We start from the raw sequence: 20,229 nt of genomic DNA on the forward strand, positions 1-20,229 counted from the left end.
GCGTTGCTCATGTACTCCAATAATTCGGGAGGTGGGTTACAGAGGAGGCAGTCAGGCACTGCCAACGAGAGCATGCCACATTGTCGTGCGCGGTGTTTTGCCCGCGAAGAGCCTGTCACATGTATCAACAGCTAATAAGTGATAAGATCAATGGCACACCTGAACTTAATTACTGGCTATTGGTGACCGTTTGTCGCCTGCAGCGTTGGGCGAGCCTAATGAATTGGCGTTCTTGGTTCTCTTTGACATGGACATAGAGCCCAATGTGGACAATTGACAAGTCATAAACGCAACGCTCTCTTCTAAAATGGACATTGATCTATCAATCAATCAGTCAATCAACCAGTACGGTGCGTCGTCAGTAGCATCGTCAGCAGCGACTGACTCGGAGAGGCCGGCAGCAATCTCTTCTGCTCCCACCGCGTGTTCCACCAGAGCTCACTCCTCGGCTTGTCTACCGAGCATGCACCCTGCCAGAGGGGTCTTAGGACCGCCACTATGATCAATGCGAATGCCCCTCAAACCCGTTTCCAAGTAGCCAGGGTTCGTGCCCATCAGGTGGACTCAAATGATTAGGAGGAGCAGGAAGATCGGTTCGAGATCTGACACGCCCGGGCAGCCCAGATAACGGCTAGATGCGATAGGCGACATGGTCAGCATGGTTGTCGTGGCCCACTATGCTGCCCACTGTCCGCCAGCCAGCCAGCCACACATTGGCCACGGGCGTGCTTGGGTTGGTGTTCTGCTGCTCTGCAACACAGGCAGGGCCCGAACTCAAATAGGGATCAGCTTTTAGTGCAGCAAATAGTCAGGTCGAGATGGCCATCCCAGGTTGCAGTTGGCATTTTATTTGGCGCCGTAGGACCGTACCCAAGCCCAACATGATGCGGTACGTTCATCATAGGGGGAACCGCTGAGTTTTGGTTGGCGCCGTTCATGTCAACCACCAAATTTGATCGGTCTGATGTACAGTAACAGTACAGCGTGGCCTGCATGGCCTGCATGGTAGCTTGGCCCCTCCCCCCTGTCCAGCCAGCGCCCCGTGCACTGACAGACAGGCTCGGCCAGGCACAGCGCCGGGAGTGCAGGCCAGGGAGGTGCGGTTGCTCTCTCGCCTTCCGGACCTCCTCTGGGTGCCCAATTTTATTTCTCTCGCGACACGTCTGCTGAACTTCCTTCTCTCTTACACCGTACACGAGGAGCAAGCAAGCCAAACGAACCGAGAGACAGCTCGAGCACCACCTGTATTTCCATTTGCCTGCTGCTTGGCTGCTATATCTTGTAATTACTGCTCGGCCACCTTGGATTGCTCCAGCAAGCAATCCATTTGAACGTGTCCGCCCGGCCGTTGCACAGCAACCGAGCAACCCCTATACTTGGAGGGACTCTGAGCTTCTGGCACAGCTGGTACGTAGCTCCACGTCTCCATCTCCGTCGCTGCGGTCCTGCGCCCCTCCACGTCCAGCGTTGCGAGCTTCACTAGTGCTGAGGCGCCTCTGCAACGGCTCGACGGGCCACGCGCCAGCTTGTACTTGGGGCCACGCGGCTGACTGTGCTACTTGATCAGATTCGAGACCGCTTCATCAAGGCCCGCCCCTCTATACTTGTCAAGACGCCCGCCTGCAAGCCAACATGTCTGATGCCGAGGGTTTCGAAGTTGTCCAGCCTGAGGAGGCTCCTGCCGAAAAGCCTCAGTCGCCTGCCCCCGCTGCCCCCGCTGCTGCCCCTGCTGCCGCCGGCGCAGCGCCGCCCGTCAAGAAGCCTGCTGCTGCCAATGGCCCCAAGGCTGCGGGTACTGCAGCCCCAGCGAGGAAGCCAGCTACTGCGACGACCACAACGGCTGCGCGACGTCCCGGCACGACTTCTTCCACCGCCACAAAGCCTACCGCGAGCTCAGCTCGTTCGAGCGCTGCGGGCGGTGGACTGAGCAAGCCACCTACACGTCCGCCAGCAGGTTCGACTGCCGCCAAGCGGACCTCGACAACAGGGACATCATCTACGCAGCGCTCTCATGCATCGGCTTCCGAGGACGAAAAGAGCCGCAGGACCTCGACTCTCGGTACGGCTGCCCGCCGCACTTCGACCTTGTCCAGCGCAACCTCCGCCAGCTCGCCCGGCACGAAGCCAAAGCCCGCGGCTAGTTCAACAACCACGACGACGACCAGGAAACCAGCGGCAACAGCGGCGGCATCTCCAAGCGTTACTTCGCCGACGTCTTCATCGAGACCGAGCGCGACCAAGCCTGCGGGCCACACCAAGGATTCGAGCATCAGTTCGACCAGCACATCACGCACTGTGACAAAGCCAGCTGCTACCGGTGCCGTGGCAGAGGCCAAGAAGCGCCTGTCGACCCTTGCTGGCAGTTCCTCGACCGTTAGCGCACCGACGAAGCCTGCAGCTCGCCCGCCCTCCACGTCCAGTGCCAGTGCTGCCGCCGCCGCCGCGGAGTCTGCCAAGGAGATCGAGGAGCTCAAGACCAAGCTTGCAAACAGTGAGACGGAAATAACCACTCTCAAATCGCAGATTTCCTCGTCCGAGGAGAAGATCGCTGAGCTTACTGAGAAAATCAGTGCAGCAGCACCCCCTGAGGCCGGCGCTGACGACTCTGCCCACAAGGAGCTGGCTGATGAGCTGGAGAGCGTCAAGGAGAAGCACAAGGCTGAGGTGGAGGCTCTCGAGGCCCAGATCACGGACGCCCAAGCAAAGCTCCAACAATCCGAAGAGCAGCTTGAGAAGCAGAAAGCAGAGCTGTCCGAGCTCACAGCTGCGAAGGAGGCCACTGATGCCGAGGTCGCCTCCCTCAAGGAGGCCCTCGAGTCTGTCAAGGCCGAGCATGATGCCCGACTCAGCGAGACCGAGGCCAATCTGAGCAAGGCCACCGAGGAGCATGCGTCAAAGCTGGATGCACTGCAGCAAACACTCAACGAGCAGCACAAGGACGCTATAACTGCGCTCGAATCGAAGCACGCCGAAGAACTCGAACTGGGCAAGGCCACCTCGGGTGATCATGAGAAGGCTCTTGCGGACCAGAAAGCTAGCCATGAGGCTGCGCTGGCCGAGCTCCAGGCTAAGATCGATGATTTGACCGCATCCCAAGCTGCATTGGAGAGCGCCCACGAGGCCAAGGTCTCTGATGAGAGCGCAGCAACCGCTGCTCAGATCTCCGCGCTCGAGGCCGAAATTTCAGAGCTCAAGGCCAAGCTTGAGACCGCCGAGACGAGTGCGAGCAGCGTCAAGGCTGAGCTGGAGGCCAAGGCTGGCGAAATCCAGTCCTTCGAGGAGCGGATGCAAAGCATGGAGGCCCAGCTGAAGGAGGCCCAGGAGACGGCTAGCAAGGCACAGGGGGCCATCTCTAAGCTCGAGGAGGACATGAAGACAAAGGATGCGGAGATTGAGAAGCTGCAGTCGGAGCACGCTGCTATCGAAGACAAGCACAACCAGCATCTCAAGCAAATCACCACGGACTACGAGAACGAGATCAACAGTTTGCAAGGCGAGGCTATGTACAAGCGCAAGTACGAGGAGCTCGAGACCAAGCACAACGAATTGTCAGAGACCCATGCCGCTGCCGTCGAGACTCACACCAAGGCTCTGGAGGAAATCAAGGGCCAGCACGGTGCCACCTCCACTGCTCTAGAGACGGCAAAGGCCGAGCACGCCAGTGCCGTCGCCTCCTTGGAAGCGAAGGCAGAAGAGCACCAGAAGTCCCTTGATGCTCTTCTGGCTAACCATGCCATGGAGCTGGAGGCCGCGAAGAGCGGTGTTTCTGCAGAGCGAGAGTCTCTACTGGGAGACCTGGAGGGTTTGAAATCCAGCCACACCCAGCAAATCGAGATACTGAAGAGCGAGTCCGAGGCGACTCTCGCAAAGGAACTGGAAGCTCTGAAGGCCTCACATGCGGAGATCATTGACGCCCTGAACGAGAAGAGCGCGTCCGAGAAGCAGCAGCTGCTTGCCGCACATGCCGATGAGCTTAAAGCGACAAAGTCTGCCGGCGAGGGAGCACAAGAGGCCCAGCTGGCCCAGCTTGCCCAGCTCGAGCAGGAACTCAATGCCAAGCATTCTACGGAGCTGCAGAGTGTGTCCAAGCAGTTGCAGGAGCTAGAGGCTGAACTCAACGCCAAGCATGCTACGGAGGTGCAGGGCTTGTCCAAGCAGCTGCAGGACCTGGAGGCCGAACTCAACTCCAAACACGCCTCAGAGCTTGAGAGCCATATAGAGCAAGTCAAGAAGGGACTGTCCACCCAGCACGCCGCGGATCTGGATCAGCTGAAGAAGGAGCTTGAGACCGCGCAGTCATCTACAGAAGAGCTTGCTGCTCTCAGAGCCAAGTTGAGCGAGATGGACGAGCACCATGCTGCCAGCCTCGAGGCCACGAAGAGAGAGCTCCAGGCATCCCACTCTGACGAAGTCGAGAAGCTGATCGAGGCCAACGCAGCAGCCATCGAGAGGCTGAAGAGCGAGCATGCTGGCGGAGCCGCAGACGTCAAGTACGAGATGGAGAGCTTGAAAGAGCAGCACGAGAAGGCCATCTTGGAGCTCAAGAACCAGCATGCTTCTGCGCTGGAAGCCCAGCTCACACAGTCCAAGTCTGACCTCGAGAATGCCCTCGCGGCAGTCAAGTCGCAAATGGCCAAGGCAGAGGAGGAGATCGACGACCTCAGTGGAAAGCTCGCAAATGAGAAGTTTGCCAGAATCCAGGCCGAGGCTGACCTCGACGCAAACAGACAGCCCAAGACTCCCGACACGGCGGAGCTGGAAGCTGTGAAGGAGGAGCTCGCCAAGTACAAGAAGGCGTACGATGAGGCCGTGGCCGCTACCCAGGCCAAGTCCGCCAAGGCCTCAGATGAGCTCGAGTCACTCAGGGAAGACCTCGAGATGGTCACCAAGGAGCTCGAGGCGCACAAGCTCGAGGCCTCGGCCAAGGCGAAGACGGCGGAGGCAGACTACAAGGACATGCACGAGTCGATGACGGAGATTCTCAACGAGGCTACGAGCCGGGCTGAGAAGGCGGAATCGCAGATCGGGGAGCTGCAGGCGCAACTGAAGGTCAGGGAGGCGGAGCTTGCAGAGGTCAAGGTATGCCGCCCTCAGGACGCTTATCTGCGACAGGATCACTGACCATGTACGGTGTAACCTGAAAGACCCTGGCGACGCCCAAGACGCCAGTAAAGACGGGCTTAGCGGCTAGCAGATTCGCCGATGACACGGGAGATGATGCCGCCGCCGCTGGAGAGACGACTGGAGCCACGGCGGAAGGTGAGCCGGACCATTCTTCAGCGGCACTAGCTTTGGTGCGAAAGCCCCTTGCTACTTGCACTCCTTACCTTCGTTCCCTGCATTTATCGATGACTCTCTTCTTCACGTCCCTTGGTTGCGCAGTTCGGCATGCTGGAGGATCGCTGCTAACGGATGTGGCTGTTAAGATCGCTAGGATGAGACATACTTGCGCCTCGCTCGAATCTCTCGACAGTGATATGCGCGAACAAAACCTAAGAATATTGCGCAGCATGGAGGAGGCTACGACCGCCAGGATCAGCAATAACGATGTCAACCAGTTGGCGTAGGAGCCTCGCCCCTTCATTAGTGTCGCAAATAAATCAACGAGAACAACCTGCCCAACCGGGCCCGCAGCGTTCTGGCCCGTAAGGGCTGTCAACTTCGCAAGGTCTTCTTCTGCCCGACTGAGGAGGATCCGGCATCTATCCTTATGTTTTTAATTGCAAATACCCCGGCCCCGGCCGATATGTTTTTCTCCGGGTGGCAAGTTTGACCCATTGCACATTTGCACTTGTTCCGCGCGTTTCGAATCCTATCCTATACCCTTCAGTCTTTTCCCATGCTTTAGCAGTCTTTGGAGAGATTTTGGCCCCCCTTTGGCAGAGTTGGCTCAATCACTGGCTTGGCTTTGGACACACTGCTTCGCATCACTTGGGTCTCGATGAGTCGGACATGGGGGGCCTACGCGCAGTTTGTTGGTAGTATGGAGGTGCGTGCATACACATTGTATTCAGCTTTCTTGCTAGCAGTCGTCGAGCTTGACTCGCTTGGCGCGCTTAAGTGGATAGTAGAACGGATTGGGGGATCGATACCCCATTTTTCTCCCCGTCGCGTCTGTGTTTTACTGAGTCTTGCGCGTGATATCCTATTTGGTGCGATGTCATCTGCTATTGCGTGCGCCGTGTGTGATTTGACTGTTGTAGAGCGGCTTAATCGTTAGGGAATTGAAGGGTTTTAAGCTTGATCTGCACATTCAGATTTGGATAGATCAATGAGACTGTAAGTCAAGTGGTGTCACTGAGGGGTATAAGGACTCCGTGTACTTCTGCTGTTTGTCTCTTGTGTCCGGGCGATAGTGACTACCTCGGCACTTCAGTCTTAAAAGTTTGCGGAAATGTGAGGCAGCCGAGCGAGACTGCGACCGGGTTTAGCGTTATTTGATGCTTCCTGTCCTAATGACACTGTTGACTGTTCCTGAATAGTCTAGGTGTGGGGGAGGGGGCTTAGCACACCCTCCTCAGGAGAAAGTGTAAATATCTATTGGCCGCAAAATACTATTATGACAACAGCAGGCTAATGCAAGTCGACAGCTGCAACCCCCTTCCCCCACCAACCCATCCTAGTGGCTTAGATGACCTCTGAAGCTGACAGACATTTCAGGCTCCTTAGAAAAGTTTTCACGAAGGCTGCTAACATTGCGGGCTCAGGACGGGATGATCGCATACCTTAGCAGGACCCAAAGCTGCGGGCTTCAGTGAGCAGGCGTTGAGCCAGACCAGGAGTATTTCATGAGTAGCTTGAGCACATCTCAGCTTAAATATGTCCACAATTAAAGAGCTCAAATATTGCATCATGGTCATTGCAAGCCACGCCGACCATTACTGGCTTAGGAGGATTTGGATGTGCACATGTGCATCTGTCTGACTGCGCCCCTCCATGCCCTCCATGTTACGCAAGCGTGGGGTTAAAAAGTCAGCTTCAGCCAACGATTTTCATCTAATTGTCGCGTTCCATCGCATCTCTTTTCACCACAACTGGCTTGATACAGACCAGGCAGGACAAGACGAGATGGCTCCAGCGAAGTCTTTGATTTGTGTTAAAAAGTCAATCGTTTATGCCTGCCCATATAGACTTCGTCTGTAAGTGAGATCATGGCCACATAATTGACAGCCTGATCCGTGTCATCGACTGCAAAAAAAGAAGAGAAAGCGAGGGAGGAAGACAATTGTTCCAGGATGCGGCTTCCTTGGAAAAGGAAGAAAGTTGCCGAAGCTTCCCATGTCTCTGGTCCAGGTATTGAGGAAGCTGGCAAGGAAGGCACGTCATCCCGTGGAACGACCTTCGATACTCTTGTAGCACCAAGCGAGGTGCCTACATTTCGTTCCGAGACGCTACTCTCAGCACGAGATACCGCACATCGTACAACCGAACGCTGTGGATTGTTTGTCCTGGAGCCTCAAGAAGACAACGACCCTGACGCGATCGACATAGTTGCTCTACATGGCCTGAACGGTCACTGGGAAAAGACATGGCAATCCAGCAAACCGGGCTCGAAGGGTGGAGGACCAATGTGGCTGCGAGATTTCTTGCCACAACAGATTCCACACGCTCGCATTATGTCGTTCGGCTACGACTCCGTGTTGCTCTTCAGCAAATCAACCTCCGATGTTGGCACTTTTGCTGAGCAGCTTCTGGAGTCGCTCTTGTCACAGCGCATGAATGTGGCCGAGACACGTCCTATCATCTTCATCTGCCACAGCCTTGGCGGAATCGTAGTGAAAAAGGTGGGCTCTCAATCCTGTCTCTAGAAGCTCGTTATTGACCGGCCTTTAGGCCATAATTAGGGCTCACGAGAGAGATCGGTACCACAACCTTCTCAATTCCATTCACGGAGTCATGTTCTTTGGCACCCCCCACCGAGGCTCCTCGCTCGCAAGCTGGAGCACTGTTCTAAGCAATGTCGCCAGTTTCGCCAGCCTCGGCAGCAAGACAAACTCGAAGCTCTCTCAACATTTGCAGACCGAGTCTGGACAGCTGCAAGAGATCTCCAAATCTTTCGTCGACAGGGCCAAGGCTCTTCAGATAATCAGCTTCTACGAAACGGACAAAATGGAGTATCTGAATCAACGTGTGGTCGAAGAAGATTCTGCTGTTCTGGGCTTTCCAGACGAAGTGTCTATTGGTATCATGGGAAATCATCGCACGATGTGCAGGTTCGATAGTATCGACGAGCAGAGATATCGCTGTGTCTGGACTAACATTCAGAACTTGGCGGGCTCTGCGTCCAATCCAAGTAGGTCATATACCAAGGTCCACTCCAATTTGAATTTCAGGTGCTAACGAACATGCCAGAGCAAGCCAGTATTACCGGCTCAGATAGAGCCAGCGCCGGAATTGGTGCAAAAATGCCATTGAGCGTTCTTTCCCAGCCATCCTCCACCCAGAAGCCTAAGGGAATGTGGTCAACTGAAATGGAACAAAAGTGGAGGCCGGACTACCTTGGTGAAAACTTCGACCACGCCAAACATGACGACGTAGCCGAGTCTATCAACCAGAACGAGATTAAGCGCCAGCAGAAGCTGGAAGCAGCTCGACAGAAAGAAGAACGGAAAGCGCAATCGAATTTTCTGAAGTTGTTAAGGAATTCCAATTACGGAGCGCACAAGGATAGATACCCACCAGCTGTCCCTGGTACTTGCCAATGGCTAATACGCCACGAGAAGTACCGGAGCTGGAGACAGAAGCCGGCCTCCGATCTTCTCTGGCTCTCAGCTGACCCGGGGTGCGGAAAATCGGTGCTCATTTCTTATCTGATCGACCACCTAAAGAGCTCGGAAAACAAGATCCAAACTCCAGAAGTCGTCTGCTATTTTTTCTTTAAGGAAGACAACAGCGAACAGAAGGATGCTAATCACGCTATTGCAGCTATGCTTCACCAGCTGTATGCTGCCCAGCCATGGTTACTGAAACACGTCACCAACCAATTTTTGGATGAGGGCAAGGATATTCTACGCTCTTTTAATATGCTGTGGAAGCTCCTGGACATTTCTACTACGGATCCCTCCTCAAGAGATGTAATCCTCGTCTTCGATGGTCTTGACGAATGCGAGCCATCCACAAGACAACAGCTACTACAATCACTCACCCGGTTCTACAGCACCAGGGAAGGAAGCAGCCTCACAAACCCTCCATTTGTAAAGACAATCATCGCAAGCCGACCCGGCAATGATATCAAACACGCCTTTGACATTCTACCAACTATTCGACTCAGAGGAGAGGACGAGCCAGAGGCAATCAGCCAAGACGTCGAACTTGTCATTGAGCATCATATCGAAAATGCGACCCGCCGAGGAATACCTAGAGAAGTCCTAGCAGACGTCCGAGCAGGCTTGATCAAGGGCGCAGACAGAACATTCCTCTGGACTACCCTGGTCATCGACCTTTTAGAGACCAAGAAGGGTGCATCCAAAAGAGAGCTGATTGACATCCTCGATGCACGAGGCGACATTTTCCAGATCTATGACAGACTGCTCGATCAAAGCTCCGATGCCTTCCAAGCTAGGAGACTGCTCCAAATCGTCGTTGGCGCTATCAGGCCTATGACTCTGTCAGAACTGAGTGTTGCAATGGCTGTCAGCACGGATCAGATGACATTTGAGGACCTGAAGCTCGACGTGGTGCATAATTTTGAGGAGCGTGCGAAAGAACTTTGTGGCCACTTCATTCGCATCGTTCGTGAGACGGTCTACCTCGTCCATCAGACGGCGAGAGAATTCCTTCTCGTCGAAATGCAGGGCGACCACACAGACTCTCAGTCCTCAATCCCGAGGCCTCCGGAGAGCAAATGGCACAGTTCCATTGTACTCAAGCGCGCACATCACGAGGTGCTGAACATCTGTCTGACCTATCTGTCTCTTCTCAATGTCAAGTCCTCTCGCTGCCTTTCGATCGCGGAGAATCTCTTCAGTGATCTATTCGCAGGCAGATTCCTCGAGTACGCCGGCCGCTACTGGACGGTGCATTACCATCACATCGCCCCGGATCTCACTGCCAGCCAGCTCGACGCCTGTGCTCGACTGTGCAACTCAAACACGGTGGGATTCGGGGAGTGGTTCAACAGGGCATCCGAGCTCGCCCGGAACCCTGGGCACAGCCTGAGGGAGGGCGTCACTCAGCGCGATATAGCCTACCTTTTTGGCTTGACCGAAGTGGTTCAGCAGCTGGATCGTATGTTGAAGCCCGAAGACGTGCATGACCCTACGTTGCAGCAGGGTCCGGCGCCACCGCTCGTCCAGGACGAAAATGGGAGTATCGCTATTCCGCAGTCGCCCCGGCTTCTGGCCGTGGAGGAGGTAGTACATCCGCACACCATCTCCCCTGGACACCTATTGGAGTCGCCATTGAGCGAGGCCGTGGACACGGGCTTCCATTTGGTGGGAGCGAACCGCCGACGGCTGTCCGATTGGAGTGACCACAACAGACGGCATTCATGACCAAGTCGAAGATGAATTTCAACGTAAGGAAATCTTTGGGATGGATCAGATTTCATATTGCGTGGCAGCAGTAACCTCGAGGAATCCATGCAATTTGCTCAGAGCGCACTTCCATCTTTCTGGATCACTGGCAACACTTAGCTTTGTCACGGTCAGTAACGAAATCAAAGCTCTCCCATTTGCAAAATGCCATAACTTGCCGACATAGATCAGAAAATATTCTGTCTTACCAGCAGATCAATTAGATCAATGTGCGACTATTCTGCACCCTTGGGCTGGATATTTCCATCAAGCGTCGTCTCAGCCTACGAACAAACTATCGATCAAACCCAAAAGCGACAACAACAAGTCCAGAACGCGTCAGTGGTTATTTGAGGACTCATTGTCAAGCAGGGGTAAGTATGAGTGCTGAGTTTTGTGACTCTCCAGCAGTAGACTGACAATCAACACAGGTGGGCTTCAAAGGTTGCCGTTCGTGTCTCCAACGGCCCTGAACACCCACTCCCTCGCCTTATTGCTTGGCTACCGCACGAGAGCAGTCTCAGGGCCGAGCTCTTAGCGTTCGCAACCACAATTGGACAACTAGAAATCAACGGTTCGATTGCTAGAGATCGGCATTAGGGGAACGTCATCGTGGCGCAAACCACTGCGCTGTGACACCTAGACAACTTGGGAAACAATTCAATATATAGTGTCACAATTTCGCGCCACTTGAAGTTGCGCTGTATCCTGGCTGCAGGTATTCTTAGTCTCCTGGTTGATTTGCACAACTCATTTGACATTAACTTCTACTAAACGCCGCTACTAAACACCATGGTCAACACCAAGCCCTTTGATGACAGCCGCTGGGTGACACAGCGAGTTCTACTGTCAGGCTCACCATCAACACCCAGCGAGAATTTCATCAACTATGTCAGATGCCCTCCACCAGAACACAACAAGCCGAAAGGTACCATACTTCTGATACATGGCTATCCGCAATGCTCCTATCAGTTCCGTCATGTCATCACGCCGATAGCCGACGCAGGCTACACTGTCATCGCACCCGACTACCGCGGAGCTGGCCACTCCTCAAAACCCCGAGACGGGTATGAGAAGACGCAAATGGCTTCCGACATTCACGAGCTCCTTACGAAGCATCTTGGGATCAATGAGCCGGTTCACGTGGTCGGGCACGATATTGGAGGAATGGTAGCTCACGCCTATGCCTCGCGTTTCGCTGAGGACACCGCCAGTGTAGCTCTAGGAGAATTCCCCATGCCTGGAACCAAGGTTTATGACACTTTCTGCCGGGAGAACTCTGGAGTGTGGCACTTCCACTTCCACTGGCAGACAGACCTTCCAGAGCTGCTCACCCATGGTAGGGAGAGGCAGTATATCAAGCACTTCTATGACCGTCTGTGCATCAATCCCTCCGCCATCACGCCAGCTGATGTCGACTATTACGCAAGCATGTTCGAGAAGGCGGGAGCTATGAGAGCGGGCTTTGATGTGTACAGGGCCTTCCACAAGGACGCCGAGGAGAATCGCGATTGGGTGGCGAATCACGGCAAGTGTGCGGTGCCCTGTATGTCGTTGAACGGTGAGGGGAGCTTCTTGGCCAGCATTGCCGCGGATCAAAACATGGAGGTCTATGAGGCCACCGAGACTGCGACCATTCCGGGCTCCGGCCACTGGTGTGCTGAAGAAAATCCGGCGGCCTTCACCCAGACCGTACTTACTTGGGCGGGGAAGAATGGGAAATCATAGAAAGCCTAAGGCTGCTTAATTCAAACGACTCGAAAGGACAACATTGCAAAGTTTAGCAGTTTCTCAAGTGCTGTCTGTACTGTTGCAACAATCCACACAAAAATTTACTGTTAGCCTGCTGGCATTCACTTGAGATTGAGCCATGGTAATTAAATAGGCCAGTATTGGTTACACACTCATTCAGTTGGGGGCAGTGACAGATACAATTACAGGACCAACACAGTCGTAATTCACTGCGGCTAGGTTTCATTTACAAAATCTGGGCAAGCAGCTACAGATTCTCCCCGTTTACATTCAGCACGATCCCTTTCCCTCAAGCCTTTTACACAGCACAACTTTTGACACCTTATTTGATGAGCGTGCATCAATTTACTCCTTCACAATCAAAGCATCGAAGCCACTGCTAATTAGTGGAAGCTGAACATTTGGCAAGGTTTGCTGTGGACCACTCGACACGCTGATCAAAGCGCCACCTCAACGTGCCAATTCGTCAACCCAGGACCAGTCCATTGCGCTACACCTTTGGCGTGCAACCTGACATTAGATCATCTTGCCTTCAATCTCATTTCAACACACTTTTCTAATTGCTCCACTGTACTTCCCCCATCCAGTGGGCGCCGTCACGGACAAGATGAGCTATCCAACAAACAACACCTACCGCCGCTACAAACAGGACACCGAGTCCCTGTTTACATGGCTTTCTGACTCGCTCGACAAACTTGGCATCGCGTTTGATGAGAAGATAGAGGAAATAAGCATTAGAAGTAAGCACAGCTTAAATTTTGCCCACACTTTCGTCTGCTACAAAATGAGACTTGCTAACTTATTCATAGGGCTACTAGAGCTAGCTTCCCAGGCCCACAGCGCGGGTGTCTCGATGCCATACGAAGTCATCTTTTCCGTCGAGGACGCCCTCAAAGTACGCAGACAGTATCACGCGTGGTACAGCAACCATCTCTCCGAGGATTCCTCCCAAGACCATCACAAGAGAGTTGACCAGTCAAACAAAGCTCACGCAGCATTTATCGACGTGCTACAGTACATTCATGACCTCTTCGCTCCAGCCAAGAACCCAGCCCCACAATCGCTGCAGTCTTCACCAACAGACAAGAAGATTCTTGACATCACCAACTTGTTTGCAAACCTAGGGGCTGAGACCGAGGCTGAAGTGCAAGACCCATATCCTGGGGCCAATCTGCCGTCTGGTACAAAGCTGGCCGTGAACCCCTCGGTGGTGGTGAGACGGGTTCGAGCGCTCACTGAAGACAGGCTTTTGGAGCTTTACTGTCTCTTGGAAGATGCGAACAAGATACGCCACTACCTACGTAAGAAGTGGGCTGAATACTCCACTCGGAAAGTCGACCTTCAGACTGCCGCGGTGACAACACAAATGGCCTTAGAGTCGTTCTTAGACATCGAGGATGCTTTCGAGCGCAAGCACGGCAAAGTCCATGAAGATGAGGCCAGTGAATTTGACTCTGAATACAGAAATATCTACATGGACCTGGCATTTGGTGATCTAGCACCTTGCTTAATGGAGAGCACTGAAACCATGTCCAAAAAAGAGAAAACAGCCGCTATCATGCGGGCGCAAGATATCGCGAAGGAACGCTGTCGAAAGATGGAGGCGTCAGCATGGCACGTTTCGGACGATCTGAGAAACTGGAATTTCCAGCCAGCATACTATGCACTCCGACACATGCTTGCAAAGGGAGACGAGTGGGTGCTCAAGCAGTCTTGTCGCACGCCTGCTGATAGGTCTGATGATCTGGATGCTGCGATGGGGTTCTCCAGGGACAAGGATCGGATGCACCAGATCAAATTCCACACCGCTGCAAGAGAATTTATGGACACCTGTGTTGATGTATACGCAGTGAGTCTGTTCTTCCGCCAAGATCAAACAGCTTGTGCAACGGCCGACATCATCACCCTCATGTGGGCAGGGCCGTGTGATTACAGCATTGGTATGGTCCTCTACATTCAAATCTCGCATGATATCCGCACAGCGAAGACAGAATCTGGGCAAGCCAACATCATCACTCAAGCATCTGATGATTACAAGAAACTGGGATGCGAACTGGCTGGTTTCAGCCGAAGATTTTTCAATCCCTTACAGCGGTCATCAAAAGCCTTTGAAAATCTCAAAGCTTCGATTAAACTGGAACAAGCCTGGCTAGAAGCAAAGATTCCCGAGGGGATAGGTCAGCTAAACAACAGGAGGAAGAAAGCAGTCTCGACGCTTTCGAATTTTCCCCTCTTGGTCAATCCGGTCCTTGCTGGCATGTTTCTTTTCGAACAGTCATACAAACGCTACCGCAGTCGCATATGCATGGTAAACTGCAAGTGGTCTCTGGTCCCTTTCGCGCATACTATGAACTGGCTTGCCGTAGCAGACCAGAACACAACAGCAGACTTCCGAAAGATATGGCCCGACTTCTACACAACACTCGGCATGATCGGGCCTAGGCCGGCCTGGATGGGTTCCGGACCTCCAGAGACTTTAAGAAACTGCCGGAACCGAATGCTCCTAGCTTGGGGGTTGCCACTCACCGAGTTTTACCAGAGGATGATTAATGGCGACATTCCCAGAGTGGAGGAATTGATTAGGCGCATCGCATACAACAAAACCGATCGCTTGAGCACAGAGCTAATAGAGACGATGTTGGGTGGTGATTTGTCTATGCGAGAAAACCCGAAGAACTTCCAAAAAGTTCTGAGAGAGGCTAGAAAATATACAGGCCAACTTCTGAAGATCGAGTTCAACCAGCCCGTACCACTTCTGGAAGCCGTCCACGAAAATGTCAACTCTCAAGAAAGGATCAACGCCAAGCAGAGCCAGATTCGCAAGATTGTCTTGTCGTCTACCACCGTGTACGGGTCTGGGACCACCGCGAAGACTCCCATCAGCAAACCGAAGGGCCACCAGGAACCAGACATGCTGTCCTACATTGACACATTTTCTCGCACGGTGAAAGCCGAAATGCCACGAATCATGTTCCCCTATGATGAATTGTCCTCTATATGCTGCGATCTCGCATGCATACTCCTTGACGGTGCGCATGAGGCCGCCACCACAGACCTGTTTGACAAGGCCAGCGAGGGTGAGGGGAGGGACCTGTTTGACAAGGAAGACATCGAAGGATGTGGTGCCTATAGCGTCTGCTCCATGATAGCTCTCGCCACCATGTTTCGAGAAAGGAATGAGGGGGGGAAGAAATGCAGTTTGGAGGAATTCTTGCTGAAACTTTTGGACGAGCAGTGGAAGAAATCGCAGCACCCCAAAGATGAGCTCACCAGAGACTTTGTGGAAAAGTGCAAGGGTTTTGGATTCTTGGTTCCAGAGTGTGCGACTGAAGCTTTGTCATCTGGGGAGCCACCCGGGGCGTCGACTTGACGAGTACCGGGAATGTCCAGAGCAACCACGTCGGATCTGCAACCAACATAGTAGAACGACATGAAGCTCATTTTGAAGAACTTGACTGAAGAATGGGAAATCGTAAGACTTAGTTCGTCTTCTCTCACTTCTCTGATAGAAACAGCCGTCTACAGTTTCACTCGCGTCCTGGTCCAGGTGTAATGGTATTAGAGAGGGTTGAGACTTGCTATATTACAATCTAAGTATGCTAGTTAAGAAGATTCCGCAGCTGCCCCAGCAGATCCATGATCTCAAGATCTTGCCTCAGGGCATCAATGCTCTCTTCTGCAGCTCGTTTGATATCCAGACACAGCTTCTTGTGATGCTCAATCTGGTCCACAATCTCTTGGAACTCTTCTAGGTCATTCTCCAGCTGCAGCAGGCTGTCAACAGTGTTGTCCCCCGGCGCATCAAAGAGCGGCTGCAGGCCGCAAAACTCTTTGACAAAGGCATGTCTCTTCCGGAGCTCCTCCACGGATGCGAAGATGTTGTCATAGAAGAAGCTCTCCCGGCCCTTGACGTACTCCTCGGCATCGCTGTCAAAGAGAGATTCATCCTCCTCACCCTGCTCCTCGCCGGCGACAGCGTGGGCGGCAGGGGGCGTCTTGGGACCCCCGGGCGACTTGGAACGAGCCCTGGTGCCCGTGTTGGCCCTGGAGATTCTTTTCGCCCGTGGCATCCCAGACTCGCCGCCGCACGCGATGCGGTTGAAGCCGTCCTGGGAGATGTACGAGTTCGCAAGGGCCGCCACCAGGATCTCGGCGATGGGCAGATCCTTTCTGTTCCAGAGTCGAGTGACACACCGGCAGACATGGACCGGGTCGAGCGACATGTACATCATTAAGGACATCATAATGGCATACGCACGGTTGACGCCTGTGAGCTTCCTTGTCCTTCCCGACTGGGGGTCATAGGCCTTGGACCGCAACTCCAGCGTGACAGAGCAGCCGGTGTACAGCGGGCCCTGCAGCAGAGGCTTGCGGCCGGACGGGTCGATGGCAAGGCTCTTGTCCCTCCTGCGCCTCAGGCTGCTGACGAGAGCCCGCCAGCTGTCTAGCACGTCGGCCTCGCTACTCAACACAAAGCGAGGCCCCTTCTCGGGTGCGTGCTGCCCAAACATGTTGTCGACATTGGTCACAAAGTCTCGAGCACTGCGTTCGTCCGCGTCCCTGGGGGCCGCGCATTTGCGGTCCCAGTACTTTGTGGACGTGTCGATATACCTTTCGAGATGGTCTATCAGCTTGGATAGCTCTGTGGGTTTGAGCCACGCGCCGTCACGGCCTGCGACGGCGATCGCGACGGCATAGACCCCGAAGCCCCTCATGTCTCGGTAGTGGTCGGGCTTGCCAGACTTGTTCATGAAGTCTCTGGCGAATGTTCCCAGAACCAGAGACACGAGAACCTGCCTAGGGATCGTGTGGAGTATTCTCCATATGTCCGACCGCGGGGAACTCATCTCCTCGAGCCTCGTGATGTAGTCATCACCGTAGCCCTGTAGATAGCCTGGGAGGTCCTGCGCGTCATCAGCAAGCCTCTGAAACATCAGGCCAAGCTCGTAGTAAGATTTGCCCTGCAGGAGCCCGGTCACGAGGGAGAGCCTTGTGCCAGAGAGCAGGGGAACCTGCGCAGTCGGGTGCGGGTCAATTGCATCGATGGTGTCCATGACGCGCCTTAGTGTGTGTAAAAATATTAAGAGTAATTTGGATAATGTAAAATGTATTCAATTCAAGAAGACTGGTCCCTAAAGGACTATGTTGGCGGCTTGACGGTGTCAGGACGAGAGCGCTGTTGAAGGGGAAAACGCGCCTCGATATCTTGCTTGCTGTACCTCAAACCCAACTACGCGACAACACCCCAAGAACGAAACATCAACATCCACAGCACACGATTGAATCAATTTGAACGTGTTTTACTTCTTTCATTTAATCACTCAATCATGTCTGAACAAGAAATCATTGAAGAGGGCCGCTACCTGGTCGAGTCATTCCAGGTGCTGCGTGACTACGCGTTGAGCGTGTCGAAGCCTCCTGAGCAAGAACTCGATTCTCGGGAGTTCTCTCGATTTACCGAACTGTTCAAGCTAGTCCTCACGGATATCGAGAAGATGCACGATTTGAACAAGGCGCGAGAGGCCGAGATCGTCAAGAGAAAGGGTGAGATCGAAGCCCTGCACAGCGACGCCGAAGTCTTGCACAGAGACGCCGAGAAACACAGATTCGAGATGTCCACGGCAGCGGAGGAGGCTCTGAGCACAAATAATAGCGCCTCAAATACCGCACAACAGCTCGAGAGCATGCGGCTCGCGGCTGAGCGTGAGAGAAGAGAGCTCCAGGTTGCACTCGAACGGGTGGCAGGTACCGAGACTAGTCTCTCAGAACGCGAGAAAGCAATCGAGCGGGCCGAGCAGACGGCTCTCGAGGCACGAGGTGCCGCAGAGGAGCAGTCCAGACTGACAGCTCTTTCTTGGCAAAGAAATCGTACGCTTGTCACAACGAACGAAGACCTCCGGGCCAGCCTTGAAGGGGACCAGGAGGAGGCCAGACAAGCTAAGCAGAGGTACGAGGACGCAGAAGCCCAGGTCGTGCGTAATCGAGAATACCTATCTCAGGAGAGAGAGGATGTCGCAGAGATCAAAGAGCAGCTCGAGCAACAGAGGGCGAGTGCTGCAGAGATCAGGACGCAGCTCGAACAAGAGATGGCGAGTATTGCAGAACGCCAGGCCTCACTTGATGAACAAGTACGTCTGATGCAGGCCCAGACGGAGCAGTCAGATGCCTTGAGGTCTGAGGCAGATGCTCTCAAGTCCGAGGCAGATGCTGTTAAGTCTGAGGCAGAAAGACGCAAAAACCAAGCCGAAAGGCTCATGGAAGATGCGACCGCCCAGGCGGAAAGAGCAAAACAGCTGGAGCGTGACGCAACATCGCAGTCCACGTCGGCCGAGCACAAGGAGCAGCTTGCCGAGCAGGCCCGCAGCCAGGCCGTGCAAGACCGTGACCTCGTCATGGCTGATCGTGCCCAGGCAAGCAAAGATAACGAGTCCATCAGGTCTCTCCTTGAAAACATCAAGGAGCAAGCTGCACAGGCGGCCCAAGACCGGGCCGCCGCCGAGTCCTGCCTCAAGACGGCAGAGGAGCGCATGGCAAAAGACCAGGCTGATGGCAAAGTCCTCGTCCAGCAGGCCCAGGTAGAGCGAGAGGAGGCACGTAAGTGCCATGCCAATGCCGCGTCATTGCTCGAGGAAGTCAAGGATCAAAAGGCACAGCTGGATGAAGAACGTGCTGTTGCTGCGGTATCTGTCGAGGAGGCCAGGGCCCAACAGGCAGAATACTGTTCTGTTGCCGCGTCTTCTCTGGAACGAGCCAAGGAAGTCCTTGCGGCCAGTGACACAGTGATCCAGGAGAAGATCCAGGACCTCGAGAGGGCGAATAAAGTTCTGGAGACAAAACTTGAAAAGAAGACTGAAGAGTCTGATGGCCGTTATGACGACTGGCTCTCTCTTCGAGCATCAATGGACGCCAAGGACCTCGACGTCAGACGAGGTGCACGGCAGCTAGAGGAGGCCGAAGAGAAGGTTAGCGATCTCAGCGGCACCGTCCGTGAACTCAAGGCCAAGCTGCAATCCGCAGAGGACAGGGCCAAGTCGTGGGAGTCCAAGGTGGACGACTACCTCGCTGATGCCTGCGAGGGTCTCAAGATCCAGAACCAAGACCAGAAGTCAATGGCGTTCCTGCAGGAGTACCAGGAGGAACTTGAAGGCTATGAGAACACACTGCGCGAAAAGCTCGACAGTGAACTCGCAGTCTACGGCGAACGGAGCGACGAGATATCGGCCGAGATCGCCGAGGTATCCGCGCAGCTGGAAGCCGTCAAGGAGAACTCCGAGCAAGAGCTGAAGACACTCCAGAAACAGCTTCTCGACAAGGATCGGGAACTGCAAGGCTTTCGTGAGGAGTCCAAGCGACTGAGGACCGATCGAGGCAACAGAGAAGCCGAGATCAGGCAGGAGTGCCGCGCTGCTGCCGATTTCGAGAAGCAGCGCGCGGACGGCCTCGCCGCTGAGCTGCAAAGATACCGTCTACTCACCGAGGGAAGCCCCTGGAAGGAAACGTTGCAGCGTGTTTTTGAGTACATAGCGGGCCTCGATCTGGACCATCGCAGTCAGAGCCATGGCCCTGGCTTCAGAGGCCTCGACGACGAGCGGTTGATCCGGCCTCTCACCTATATCCTGGCCAGGGAAGACAAGCGTGAAAATTTCACGGCGTTCTTGGACTCTACCTCCAAGCCTGACGGCTGGTATTGCATGGACCAAGTATGCGGCACGGACCACGACGCAGTTGAGCCGGTGGATGGCGAGTGCCCATTCCATAGCTATACCGATTGCAGGCTGCAAGTGAGGCACCTCGACGCATCTTCAAAAGGGAAGACCCTGGACTGCAGGGTCCCATTTCCGGAAGAAGACGATGAGGAGGATGATGAGGACGAGGATGAGGACGAGGGAGGTGTGCAGTTGATAGACTAATCTACACCACTTTTCCGTCCCTCGATGTGCTGCTAGTTTGACCTTTGGTTCCC

At 54.1% G+C, this 20,229-nt stretch overlaps 5 protein-coding genes across 5 annotated transcripts; 4 read left to right on the plus strand and 1 right to left on the minus strand.

Annotated features, from left to right (window-relative positions):
- Nucleotides 1-1,632: 1,632 nt before the first annotated feature.
- J7T55_004454 (uncharacterized protein) lies at nucleotides 1,633-5,567 on the plus strand (the record flags this gene model as incomplete). Its single annotated transcript, XM_053132109.1, has 3 exons — nucleotides 1,633-5,079; nucleotides 5,145-5,259; nucleotides 5,383-5,567. The coding sequence occupies 3 exons, from the start codon at nucleotides 1,633-1,635 to the stop codon at nucleotides 5,565-5,567; spliced, it is 3,747 nt and encodes a 1,248-aa protein (XP_052990067.1).
- Nucleotides 5,568-7,616: 2,049 nt separating this feature from the next.
- Nucleotides 7,617-12,242, plus strand: J7T55_004455 (uncharacterized protein; the record flags this gene model as incomplete). The annotated part of the gene is made up of 5 exons (XM_053132110.1): nucleotides 7,617-7,784; nucleotides 7,834-8,293; nucleotides 8,353-10,456; nucleotides 10,946-11,053; nucleotides 11,387-12,242. The coding sequence occupies 5 exons, from the start codon at nucleotides 7,617-7,619 to the stop codon at nucleotides 12,240-12,242; spliced, it is 3,696 nt and encodes a 1,231-aa protein (XP_052990068.1).
- A 631-nt stretch (nucleotides 12,243-12,873) lies between these two features.
- Nucleotides 12,874-15,636, plus strand: J7T55_004456 (uncharacterized protein; the record flags this gene model as incomplete). The annotated part of the gene is made up of 2 exons (XM_053132111.1): nucleotides 12,874-13,006; nucleotides 13,076-15,636. The coding sequence occupies 2 exons, from the start codon at nucleotides 12,874-12,876 to the stop codon at nucleotides 15,634-15,636; spliced, it is 2,694 nt and encodes an 897-aa protein (XP_052990069.1).
- A 229-nt stretch (nucleotides 15,637-15,865) lies between these two features.
- J7T55_004457 (uncharacterized protein) lies at nucleotides 15,866-17,320 on the minus strand (the record flags this gene model as incomplete). Its single annotated transcript, XM_053132112.1, has 1 exon — nucleotides 15,866-17,320. The coding sequence occupies one exon, from the start codon at nucleotides 17,318-17,320 to the stop codon at nucleotides 15,866-15,868; it is 1,455 nt and encodes a 484-aa protein (XP_052990070.1).
- Nucleotides 17,321-17,593: 273 nt separating this feature from the next.
- On the plus strand, nucleotides 17,594-20,176 carry J7T55_004458 (uncharacterized protein; the record flags this gene model as incomplete). Its single annotated transcript, XM_053132113.1, has 1 exon — nucleotides 17,594-20,176. The coding sequence occupies one exon, from the start codon at nucleotides 17,594-17,596 to the stop codon at nucleotides 20,174-20,176; it is 2,583 nt and encodes an 860-aa protein (XP_052990071.1).
- Nucleotides 20,177-20,229: the final 53 nt, after the last annotated feature.

Source organism: Diaporthe amygdali (assembly GCF_026229845.1).
Source record: "Diaporthe amygdali strain CAA958 chromosome Unknown NODE_29_length_634662_cov_65_424859, whole genome shotgun sequence".
In the NCBI taxonomy this organism is placed as follows: domain Eukaryota; kingdom Fungi; phylum Ascomycota; class Sordariomycetes; order Diaporthales; family Diaporthaceae; genus Diaporthe; species Diaporthe amygdali.